The sequence below is a fragment of the Vombatus ursinus genome, unplaced genomic scaffold (assembly GCF_900497805.2).
Source record: "Vombatus ursinus unplaced genomic scaffold, bare-nosed wombat genome assembly UNPS02003292.1, whole genome shotgun sequence".
NCBI lineage: Eukaryota > Metazoa > Chordata > Mammalia > Diprotodontia > Vombatidae > Vombatus > Vombatus ursinus.
Window position 1 is genome coordinate 8,515,233 of NW_020943070.1, and position 12,826 is coordinate 8,528,058.

The 12,826-nt window shown below is 47.3% G+C and overlaps 1 protein-coding gene across 1 annotated transcript in view; it reads right to left on the minus strand.

Annotated features, from left to right (window-relative positions):
• Positions 1-759: 759 nt before the first annotated feature.
• The window catches only part of TIMP3 (TIMP metallopeptidase inhibitor 3), a 63,793-nt gene continuing 51,726 nt past the window's right edge, over positions 760-12,826 (minus strand). The window contains exons 3-5 of the mRNA XM_027872406.1: positions 7,151-7,262; positions 6,401-6,522; positions 760-4,961 (exon numbers count right to left, since the gene is read on the minus strand). Coding sequence (XP_027728207.1) covers positions 4,764-4,961; positions 6,401-6,522; positions 7,151-7,262 — 432 coding nt within the window. The 3' untranslated portion in view covers positions 760-4,763. The remainder of the gene's footprint in view (positions 4,962-6,400; positions 6,523-7,150; positions 7,263-12,826) is intronic.

A 12,826-nucleotide genomic window follows, 5' to 3' on the forward strand; every position in this document is an offset into this window, starting at 1 on the left:
AAGTAATGGTCTGGGGGCCAACTTTAGCGATTGAGCTAAAATGATGTCTTGGTGTGGTTGCAATCACAAGCGATAGTATGGACATCATTGATAGAATGCTTGATTTGTGGTCCTATAGAACTGTAAGGAGCTAGAGAGACCATCTAGTCTGCCCTTCTTGTCTTACAAATGAGGAAACCGGATAAAGCCCAATGAAGTGGTATCTTGATCACACATACGGCAGCTGCGGAGGGTAGGAAGGAAGGACACTGAGCTTCATGGAATAAGCGTCAGCTGCCATTTTTATCCAGGTTCAGAGTTCCTTCTACTCCAATCCCACCTTGGACCCTTATTAGTTGTATAACCATGAGCATTTGCTGCTACCTAGGCAATTTGCTAAGATTGGAAGTTACAGATGGGTCGTGAGCTGTATCGGTCGAGGGACTTCCCATGTGGAAGGATAAGATTACAGGTCTTTGACAGACTTACATGATGATGTTTATAACTGTGCCATGTAGCCAGGGTTTTATGGAATAACCTTCACCACGGACCCCACTTCTTAAGGAGGGTTGTGATTTCCTGCAGATTATGTCTGCCTCATTGTAGATTAGATGAGGTTCAGACAATCCCTGTGAGTTTGGTGATCTACAAAGTCACTTCTCTGGACAATAGCAATACAGTTCCCTAAGTCTCCACTTGGCTACATTCCACTGGGTGGGAAGGAATTCAAGAGAGAGGGGTGCACAGACGTACACACAACACAAAGGGGAGACCAGATAGTGTTTGTGATAGAGATAAAACCACTTTACTATTTAGAATAAAGGACACACTATAAAAAGTGAACATTATGCCACATGACCTTACAAGACAATATACATTCACGGAATATAAAATTCATAAATAACATGGAGGAAAACTGTAAACAGTGCTACAAAATTTAGCGACAAATACATTCCTTCCAGACAAGGTTTTCTCCTGGTGGTTTTCCCTCCCATAACACGAGGACGGCAGACTGGCTACACAGAAGGGTTGGAGACAGTTTAGATGCCTATGGGTGCCACCAGCCACCAGCTCATTCAGTTCATTCTCTGAGGGCTTGATCAGTGCCAGAGAATATGCTCCCTCCATCTCATGTTCTTTCTCTTGACCAAGGGGGAAGAAGGGGACCTAATTTAGAAGCTGTTGGTGTCTGTATAGCAGAAATAGGGCTGGATTTGGCATCAGAGGGCCTGGATTCAAATCCCTGCTTTGTCATTTATTACCTGTGTAACCTTGGGGAAGTCACTCGACTTTCCCGGACCTCAGTTTCCCCATCTATAAAAGGAGAGAGGATTGAACAAGATGACCTTCAAGATTCCATCCAGCTCTAAATTCTCTGTCTGCTCAACTCCCCCATCACTCTTTCTTTTGGCCAAAGCCATGCGTACTTTGACTTCCTGTTCCCTTTCAGCTACTCCATGACCTGTCTTTTTTAAAGAAGTAGCCAGCAGTGAAACTCTTAGGCACTACCCTATGGTAACTGACTCCACCTTCCCACCCCCACTGCCAGTGCTGATGGTATCCATGCATGAGGTGGACAGAATGTAGGGGTGGTAAGAGATGACAGATTTGAGCCACCACTGCCATGTTACAATCAGAAGACAAATCATTCCAAAGAGGCAAGACTCTTGTGTCTGTTGGGAAGTATGTTTCCAATTAGCTGTTGGCTTCTAGCTTCCCTCCCCTGATCCAATTTGTCCTTTCCCAAGAATCATGGAAAGTGAACAAGATGAGCTCATGGGGATCTTGAACCGATATCTCCAGTGCCACCGTGATCGTGATTTGGTGTTAGGGATGAGGGGAAAAGGCATCACCTGGCCAGGTAGGATGACTGCATCTGAAGTCAAATTCCTGGTCTGTCAGGACCCTGGGTGTATGGGTATTGCTAATGGGTAGGTTGGGAGTGAAAGAGAAGGCTGAGATAGCCAACAAACTCTTGATGCCAGACTTGACTTGTCAGAGGAACAAAGCTCAACCCAGAGCCATCCTCATCCTCCTTCTGAAGATTTATTTTTACATCCATAGGACAAGTCCTACTCCCATGTTTTCACCAGTCATACAACTCTTTTTTTGGCCTGCCTTGCTCTCTCTTCCACCAGGAAAATTCTTGCCACCCAAGGGCATGCCCAAGTCAAATGTCACTTCTCCCAATGGAAGCAAAGAGTTATTTGCTCTCTGATCATCCACATTTTGCCAGTCTGGCTGTCTACACATCAGACGTTTTACCTTTCAAAATATTAATAAAATTTGGTGGCATATGGGGAGAAAGGGAAGGAGTCTAGTTTTGCTTTGAAAAAAATTGTGCAGATATTACAACCTACATACAACACAGAACTTAGCAAAACAAAACAAAAAAAATTAACAATAATTTGAAGTACTGAGATGTCTCAGCTACATAAATGACCTTGAATTAAACATTAAGTGAATAGGTGTAGTCAACAAAGCTGTAGCTTATAGCAAGCTCAGTAATCACCCTTGGACATCACACAAGAGACTTTTTTCTTTTTCTTTTTTTTTTTGTCAAGACCCCATTGTCTCTGCCCTGGTCTGGAGCTGGTAGAGAGAGAGGTGGATTCCTCCCTACCATCACATCTGTCTTCCCTGGAGGCCATCCAGCATTTGCCTTTTTTTTTTTTTTTTTGAGGTCTTAGTTTGAGCCACTCCATTACCATGAGAGGGATTCTGAGGATCCTCCAAGATGGCCAGAGGCCAACATAATTGGCTACCTTCTAAAGAAGGTCTTACTCATGCCTCAAAAAAACTGGAGTTCAGGATACCCAATTGGCCAGCCCGGTGGGGAGGGCTACAAAAAGGCTAAATACTCTAGTTGGAAGTAACAAGAACCCTGGTCAGCTAGCCTTCGTCATTCATGGGCATGGCCGTTGTCTCCAGCAGTCTGGTTACTACCTTGTCTGCCTTGATTCTTTCTAAGTTTCTGCTCTCCATGTCAAAGACTGGTAGGCAGAATAATGGCACTAAGGACGTTCATAAACTGGGGTTGTTTCAAATGCCTTTTTTCAGGGGTTTGGGTATGTGTGTATATGTACATGCAGAAGTATCATGTCGGTGATTTAAAATACAAAACTAAACCAAAAAGCAGAGCAGCTCTGTTTCCTAAAGTGGAATGAACTGAAGGTTTGATAAATAACTATAATCTTAAAAAAAAAAAAAAAGAAAGAAATACTTGTGTTAAATGTCACCATTCCCAAAACTCTGTAAAATGCACATCAACCATTTTCTCAGTATCTCCTATTTATCAACATTAAAACTTAAAATAATTTTATTTAATAAGAGAATTTATATTATAGTTTTCTTTAAAAAAAAAATCAAAAGACAACAAAAAGCCCTCCAGTCACCAGCAAAGTCAACCTCTCTAACGTCTAACACCACTCGCTATGCTGTGGGGACAAGGAAGAGTACTGTAGGCCATGGGGCCCAGCCATGGGAAGCTGGGAAAGGAGACATTGTACAATCCGGCCATCGCTGGAAGCAACGAGAGGGTGGCCGCTCCATTAGGTGAGCCAGGCAGGTTCCATTCTCTCCCCTATCTGCACTCACTCCACCCCCAACTCTCCCATCTCCTTGCCCCAGCTGCCATGTTGAGGCCACCAGCCTTGGAGGGGGGAGGAGAGGTTCTAAATGCTCTGGGCCCCTGCCCTGGAGTTCTCAGGAGTTGAAAAATTTAATATCAAAAGCCAACAACTTGGAATGTCAAAACAAAAAAGGCAGGGAGAAAGAGGATTTCAACAGCATTGAATGTAATTCTGTGTCCTGTAAAAACTTAGCTTATACCTCTGTGTGGCTATAGGTATATGTGCACCTAATACATTCCCCCCCTCCCCCTTCGAACTAAAAGCTAATTTGGCAATGGTGTTCTCTAAGCAACATTCTAAAGGACTCTAGCTAAGAGTTGTGTGTATGTATTTCTTAAATGTACATGTTGAGCTCCCTGCCAAACAGAGACCACAGAATTTCTAGGAGCACTTTTTGGGGGTCTCAGCCTTTCCCCTGGACTGCTGTAAGAGGCAGGCACATTTCCTCCTGGCTCTGCACCGATGAAACTGTGCATTCTAGGGAGAGCACCCCTAGTTTGGGGGGGAAATCTTGTGGGTGGGGGAGGGCTGGGGTGCACACAAGCATGCTCACCTCCCCCTCAGATCACGCTCTCCAGCACGCACGCTCTCGCTCATACAGGCAGACAAGAGTTCCAAGAGGCTGTTAGGGGATCCAATACCATCTCCTCATGGTTTGAAATTCCCCACATGCCTTGGGATTTGTCTCCTCGCTGGTCTTGGCCCATCCTATCACTTTCCTCCCTTCAGAAAATGCCTTGTCTGTATATAATTTGTGCACTGGGGAGAAAGAGGGAGGGAGTTAGGGAAGGGACAGGGGGATTACAATGCCCAACCGGGATAGTTTTTAGATTTTTGTTTTCCTAAAAAAATATAGATTATATAGACGCTGATAAAAGAAGTTTGCTCTCCTTGTTCATTTCTGGCAAGCCATCATAGATTTCCCCAGGTGGAAACAGGTGATGTCAAAGCCAAAAAGAAGGGGGGAGGGGAGGGAAACGTGATTAAAAATAAACTCAGTATGACGGCATAGACTTTTCCTTTTAAGTGTTCGAAGTGCTAAATTGGCGAGAAAACAGGCACTAATTTCATTGTCATCGTCTGGTAAGAGTTAGCGTCCGAGGGAAGCTCAGCCGAAAGAGGGAGGGAAGGGGGCAGGGGAGGGACAGCAGCTCAGGGATCTGTGGCATTGATGATCGTTTTGTCCGGGGGCGCCCAGCCCCTGTACCAGCTGCAGTAGCCGCCCTTCTGCCGGATGCAGGCGTAGTGCTTGGACTGGTACCCAGGGTAGCCAAAGTTGGAGAGCATGTCCGTCCAGAGACACTCATTCTTGGAAGTCACGAAGCAGGGCAGGTAATAGCATGACTTGATCTGTAATTACAGAAACAAGTGGGGCAGGTGAGTCGAAGGGAATTGAAGGCCAATGAATCCATCCGTTTTACAGATGAGGAAACTGAGTCTGAGAGAGGTCGTGTCACAGATGGGATCTGATCCCTTAAGCCATATGACATCCAAAAGGGTATAGAAGGATCACTGGGTTATCTTGATGAAGACAGGGGTAGCCCTGACTCTTAATTCAAGTCCAAAATGTAAACGTGGCCAAGAAATCAAAAGAGGAGACCTGGGTTTTAGTCTTTCATCCGTCACTAACTAGCTACATAATTCTGACATCCAGAGTTCTAAGGTCCCTCCCAGGTCTCACATCCTTTCCAAATTTTTTTTGTTGGTGGTGGTGTTTTTGTATTTTTTTTTTCCTTTTTGGCTAGGCAATGGGGTTAAGTGACTTGCCCAGGGTCACACAGCTAGTAAGTGTTAAGTGTTTGAGGCCAGATTTGAACTCAGGTCCTCCTGACTTCAGGGCCGGTGCTCTATCCACTGCACCACCTAGCTGCCCCCAAATGTTTGTTGAGTCATTGATTGACCACAGGGAAAAACACTCTCTCGGTAGTCCTAGGAATAGCTTTGGCCAAGTTATGTCCCCTCCCTGGGCCTTGGTTTCCTCCTTTGTTAAAGAGATGACCTCTGAGATCTCTTCCAGTTCCTCATCTGTAAAATGGGGATATAATATTTTCACCATCTCCCCCCACAGTAGGGGGGAAAGCACTTTGTCACAATTGAGGCAGAAAGAAGAGGCATGATTATTCTCACCCCAGCTGGGTTTCTGCCTCTCCCCTACCCGAAGCAGGGGAAGGATGGGGCTCTGACTCGCCTTTCAGGGCGAGCCCCACTTTTAGCAAAGCACCTCCTGAGTTATGGCCCCAGTCAAGGAGGCTGAAGGGCCCTGCTTTGCTTCTGGCTGCTGAGTGGCCGTAACGTCCATCAAAGGGCAGGATCCTTCGTGCTTGGCTGTCTTCCATTCACATGCCAGAGAGAAGCCCAGCCTCCTTCCCCCAAACACAGACATACCGCACCCTCCAGTCCTCTGCATCGGATGACCATCTACTCCAACCCCCTCAACTTACACAGAGGGGAAACTGAGTCCCACGAGGAGAACCCCAGAGCTAGAAAGGATCTTAGAAACGATGGTCCAAACCCTTCCTTTGACAGATGAGGAAGAAGGACCAGATAGGTCACAGACCTCAGAGGCCAGCTAATACAACGTCCTCACTTTACAGATCAGGAAACTGAGGTCCAGCTGAGTGACAGGCATAAGGGACCTCACGACTTACCCAGTTTAAGCCACTTATTTCATCCATGAAGAAACCAAGATGTTAAACATTACCCAAGGTCACATAGCTAAGTGAGGGACAGAGCCAAGATTCAAGCCCAGGTCCCCCGTGTTTCCCCCTCCTCCCCTCCCACCATCTTACCTTGCAGTTGCAGCCCAGGTGATAGCGATAATTGAGCCCCTTGCGCTGGGACAGGGTGAGCCTGTCCCACCTCTCCACGAAGTTACACAGGCCTGTGTACATCTTGCCATCGTATACCCGGCCTGAGGGAGGAGAAAGAAGACAGAAGGTCGGGTCACACCTCTGCCTGGTGTCGAGCTCACAGGTTTTACATTGGGAGGTGCCTGTAACCTGGCTGATGGCCTTCAATCAATCACCAAGCATTTATTAAACACTTACTATGTGCCAGGTACTATTAGACTTTGGGGATACAGAACCAAAAAATGAATCAATCCCTATAGTCTAAGTGGGAATCAATCGCTTATCTCTGGGCCTCAGTTTCCTCACTGAAAATGGGGGCATTGAACAAACTAGCTTCTGATGTCCCTTACCAATATCAACCTGTGATCCCGACAGGATTAGCATTAGATGGTGGGGAAGTCAAATGTCCTCCTTTTACAGATAAGTAAACTGAGGTCCAGAGAGTTGCTGAGCATTACACAATCAAGCGTGTGAGACAAGTCTCCCTGGGTCCGACCCCGCTCCCCTCTCCACTGTCCTGCATGGTCTGGGGCTCTTTGGGGGTATTCTGTAGAACCGTGGCCCAGACAGACTCCTGGGTGAGCCGTTCCTTTCTCCTTCTCTCCCCACCGCAGACACCGTAACCACCCAAGGTGGCCCTTGGCAGACAGCTATCCTCTAGCGGGGCCTCTGTTGAAGCTGGGCCCTTACCTGTCAGCAGATACTGGTATTTGTTGACTTCCAACTTGAGCCCGCAAAGGCTCTCAGAAGCTTCTGTGTGGATGTACTGCACGTGGGGCATCTTGCTGAAGCCTCTGTACATCTGTGGGGAAATGAATAGGGGGAGGGGGGTCTCTGTTAGATGCCAGGCTTTGGCAGGAGGACTTGGGGTAAAACAGGAGTCGTTCAGGGGGTGGCAGTGAGGACAGGTAATCATTTCTTTTCTTCTTTTTAAGGTTAAAAAAAACCTATTGCTTTTTTATAAATCTCCCTCATTTCCAAATACACCCCTCTCCCCTTCCTTAAGAGCCATCCTTTGTAGTCACAAATAAGAGAAAGAAAAAAGTAATTCAGCAAAAACGACCAACGCCCCAACTGAGTCTGACAGCATCTGTAGTATCCCCACCTTTAATGAATCTGCCTCACTTCTCTCGATCTATTCCTTCTAAACCAGACCCCCCCAAAAACCCTTGTTTCAACCCATATTAAAATAGGTGGTTTTCCTCATTCACAGTGCCTGGCACCTTGAAATAAAAATATCCCAGGATTTTCAAAGATGGCATACTCACTGGATCACCAGTTGGTGCCAAGGGCTGATGAAGCCGAGGCTGCCTTGACGAGCACAGAACTCAGACAGAGGAGGCCCTAGCCAGAGCCCATAGGAGTGTGTGTCTAGAATTACAAAGGCCCTGGAGCCAACTTGTCCAGCCCACTCATTTTACAGACGAGGAAGCTGAGGTACGTCCGAAATACCATCTTCAATCCTGGGTTCCATTTTTTAAAAATTTAAAGAAGTTTTGTCAATACCTTTTGTTTGTACACTAACATCATTTCTGGATTTGCACAGTAACCAACCCTTCCATTTACTCTATATGGACCTGCTAGGTACCTGGTTATTTACATATTGTCTCCCCCACCATTGCCCATAAGAGTATGGGCTCCTTGAAGGCTGGGACAGTGTTCTTGCCTTTTTTTGTCTCTCCAAAGCTTGCAAAGAATAAGCACCTAAATGCTTTTTGACCAAGAAAGAAAATGGGTACCCCAATTTAGGAACAGTACTGACAACCTGAATGGTGAAGGGGACCTTAAGAAAATGTGATGCAAGAACCCTTTGAAGCAAAGTGGGAATTTTTAACTGGGCAAAGACAAGACTTGGGGGTGATAGGAAAGCTCTCGTCAGATACACAGAAGAGGGATTAGTCTTTTTCTGCTTGGCTCCAGAAGACAGAATTTCAAGCAACAGATAGAGGCAGCAAAGAGGCAAATTTCAGCTTAAGATAAGGAAAAACATCCTAACAATGAGAGCTGACCAAAAGTGGAATCAGCTGTGTGGGAGGGACTGCATTCCCCACCACAAGAGGTCTTCAAATGCACAGTAGGTGACCACCAGTACATCAGGGTATTCCTGTTCAGGTATGGGTCAGCTGAGGTGGACCAAGGTCCTGTGATTTGGAATCATCACTCAGTGCCTTGTCTCCAGTAGGGACTTAGTAAATTCTCTCTCCCTCATTCATCCTGCCTACAAAAAAGATGCCTTAACTGGACCACTCTGACCACCGAAATCTCCCCAGTTCTATAAAATGTTCCAGGTTAAAGGGCTACAAACAGCAGCCGGGCTTCTCAGCTCCCCTTACAGACACACGGATTCCCACAGAAATCCAAAGGAGAGAAGAGGGAGGAACGGCTGGATTTCTCAAACCCCTGTCACACCCAATGCCTCATGGAACACACGAATTTTCAGGGCTGAATGAATCACTGCGTTTTGTAACTCTCCAGAGCTGACACTGTAGAATGGAGAGGCAGGTGAGACAGGAGACAAAGAATTCCGGGAGTAGCGCCAGAAGACCTTCCTAGCTGTGTGGTTGGGATGATCAAGATCCATTTGGGGCACCCCCTTTTAGGATAAGCTCAGGAGGGCCCAAAAGAGGGCACCCAGGAAAGTGAGGGGCTTTAAGTTTATTCCACATGAATATGAGCTGAAGGAACTGCATGTGCTCAGCTGTCTGAGAATCTGAAAGGGTGTTACCTAGAAGAGAGATTCCACTTGTTCCTTGGTGCCCTAGAGGGCAGAACTCAGAGAGCCCCATTTCCTCACTATTCAATGTCCCAGGACAAGATTTTGTAAACTAAGCAAGCATTAGAGAACCATTCTCTAATCTTACTGAAAGGGAACTCTGAGGTCCATCTAGTCCAGGCTCTCACTTTACACAGGAGGAAACTGAGGCCCTGAGAGACAAAGGGACCTGCTGAGGTAGCAAGCAATTGGAGTCACGCTCCAAACCCAGGCTAGCTAATTCTTCCCAATGTGCCTCCTTTTCCTGCCAGAAACTCACCTCCAGAAACTAATCCCAGCCTCACCTTTAACTCCACGTGAGATCAGAGAGGGCTGTGAGTATGAGATGTTGGCAGGATCCCAGGATTTATACCTGAAGGGGCCTTCCGAGACCATGAAGTCTAGCCTCTTCATTTTAACAGATGAGACAGCAGATGCTGGAATGGATGTTTGCACCCTGTAACTAATCTCTTCTCAGTCTGGCCCATCTGGTCCAGACAAGAAGCTACCTTTCACCTATTTAATGAAGCCCGGTTCAAATCCACCACGGGGCAGAAAGGAGGGGGCAGTAGGAGAGCACCGAGTCCACTGGGCCAAGTTCCCGAGGGCTGAAACAACCTTGTTAGTGGGTGAGCTGAGGAGGGCAACTATGACTGTTACCCAATCCCCTTCCCGTCAGGGCCTCTCCCATTATGGCCCACGGTGGTCTCCAATGAACTGTTGTTTATAACAGGACAACGTCTCTATTCCGGTTTTTCTGGCAAGAGCTATTAATTTGCTTATGCTAATTAATACAAACCAGACATCACCTCATGGGTGTCTCATCAAAAGCAGCTTCACGCTCCCCTCTCTGTCTGCAGTTGTGGTTTCAGTGGGCTGGAGGGATTTGGGCCTTGACAGAGGGTCCAGGAGCTCACCGGGTGCAGCTTTGGGCTCCAGCCCAATGGCCCCCTCTTAGCCTTTCTCTACCCCTGGAAAATGGGACCAAGGTCTGGCATGCCACTTCCATTAGATATTATTAGGAAAACAAAACAATAAATTTGTATTGCAAAAAACTACGTTTGAGTCCCACACCTCGGTCATCCTATCTCGGTGTAGGACCCTGGACAAGTTAAGTCAAAAAGGATTTAAGTGCTGTGTGCCAGACCCTGCCCTCAAGGAGCTTACAGTCCCTTCACAAGTACAGTGGCTGGCAATAAAACATGTACCCGTTGAACTCAACTGAATTTTCTGAGCCTCAGATTCTTCATCTGTCAAATGGGGGTAACAATAATAATGCTTATTCAACCTACCTCACAGGACTATTTGAGGAAAATGCTTTATAAACCCTAAGGCACTGCAGAGTATGTGTAGGCAATGGATAGGGGAGGAGGCCGGAGGCAGGTGAGAGAAGATGAAGTTATAACCCAGGCATTGGCTCTGTGAGCAGAGAAAAGGGGGATGATTTGAGGGGTGTTGTGGATATGTGGGGGAAGGGAGACCCTGAGGGACTGGGAGGGTTGGTGGTGCCCTTGGTAGCATCAGGAAGGACGGGAAGGGATGGATTTTGAGGTCCTTAATTATAAATGTGTATGTATCTATATATATACTCTCCATAGATAGAGAGAAGGAGATATGCACAGAATTGAGCTGGGAATAAAAATCAATCCATGCACCTTTATTAAGCACCTACTCTGCACTCTAGGCACAAGGGGGTAGGGCTACAAAAACCAAAAATAAAACAGCCCCTGCCTTCAAGGACCTTCCATATTCTGAGAAGAGGCAGAAGACATTGACTCTGCCCTCCTAGAGATTACGTTTATAGAGCCCCTCCCTGCAAGAGTCCTCAGAGGTAGGGAGCACAAATAATTACTGGCACCATTTTTTAGATTAGGAACTCAGGCTGAGAGGTGAAGGGACAGACCAAGGCTGTACCTGGAATGTGTCCAATGAGTGATGTAGCCAGTACAGGTATATGTGAGTTCCAGGGTGGGACAAATCCCCGACAGCTGGGCAGGGCTTCCCAGGAGAAAGGCCATGAGCCCAAGCTTCAAAAGAAATTCCCCCCCCCCCCCCCCCCAATTATGTATTTGCTAGAAGCGAGGGCTGAAGGAAGGAAGCAGGCACTGCTGGGGCCAAACAGATTAGCCCAGGGGGCCTTCCTGCCCAAGGTCAGGGTGAAATGCATGAGTCAGCGTCCTGCCCCTTGGGACAATCCCGCAGTCCGGGACACATTGTCCCACACGTGCAGTCCCTCCCCCAACCAAAGGCCCAAGAGACTTTTCCAGAGAACGAGAGCTCCCGGCAAAGGGGACCACTTTCTCACGGTCTTGCCGGCAGAGATAAAGGCTTGCGCTGATTAGGGCTGCACCTCCTGTCAGCCATCACTCTCACCTGCCCCATGACCCCTCGTGATTTAGAAAACTAATCTCCAGGTTGGGTTTCGTAGCCAACCTTATTTCCCCAAATTCTTGACCCTTCCACTTAGACATCACCTGCCCTTTCCATGATGACTGTCTGACTGCAGACATTTATGACCATTGATTTAGAGTGGGAAGGCACCTCCCAGACCATCTAAACCTAAACCAATTTTACAGATGAAGAAACAGAGGCCAGGGGAGGCTAAGTGACTTCGGGTCAGAGATCTGGAACTGGAAGGACTCAGAGCCCATCGAGCCCAACATGACGATTTTACAAAAAAGGCACCGAAGCCCTGGGAAGGGGTCACTGCTCCAAGGTCACACCTAGATTCCTGGAGGTGGACCGACTTCAAACTAGGCTGGAGGGAAGGAGCAGGGCTGGAAGACCAAGACTAACGGAGAAACCGTCTCTGCTATTTCCACTCATCGAGATGTCAAGACTACCCTCTTGTCAGAAACAGAAAGCATGGGCATTCTGTCCTGCATCTAGGCTTCCCGTAATCCTGCTGCGAGGGGGCCCTCCAGCACCCTGGCTGACTCTGGGGCAGACTCACTTATCCAATGGAGCAAAGCAATTGCAGACGGGCCCCAGGCTCCTGCCGACACACACGTGGGACTTGTGTCTCCTCTCTCTTACAATATTTTTTTTCTGATACATCCTTGGCAAGATGTCACAGAGGAAGTGCTAAGTGGCTGGTGAGTGGGCCACAGCCAAACTCTGGTCATTCCCTGTTAATACTAGAAGGGACCTTAGAGGTCATGGACACGAATCCCTTCATTTTACAAACGGAGAAACTGAGGCCCAGAGAGGGCACCCAAATTATAGGGCAGTGAGTGGCAGAAGCAAGATTCAAACCCAGAGCATAGATTTAGGGCTAGAAGAAACCTCAGAGGTCACCTAAGCCCACCCACTCATTTTCCAGATAGTGGGAAAGAGGCTTACCCACAGTCACTCTGGCACCGGGGGATTCTAGGTCAGCAAATGCCAAATGATCTCATGCTGTTTAAATGATGGTGAAGTCACTCAGGAGCAGAGCAGGTAGAAACAGGATGGGGAAGAGGAAGACAGGTTTCCTCTCTTTCTGGATTCCAAATTGAGCTGCGTGCCTTCTCTAATTTGAGGGCACTGAAAACCTTGTTAGGAGAAGCCTCTGAGATAAGGCTAGGAGGGGTTAAATACCTCAATACGTGGCAATAATGGGAGAAGACCACTCT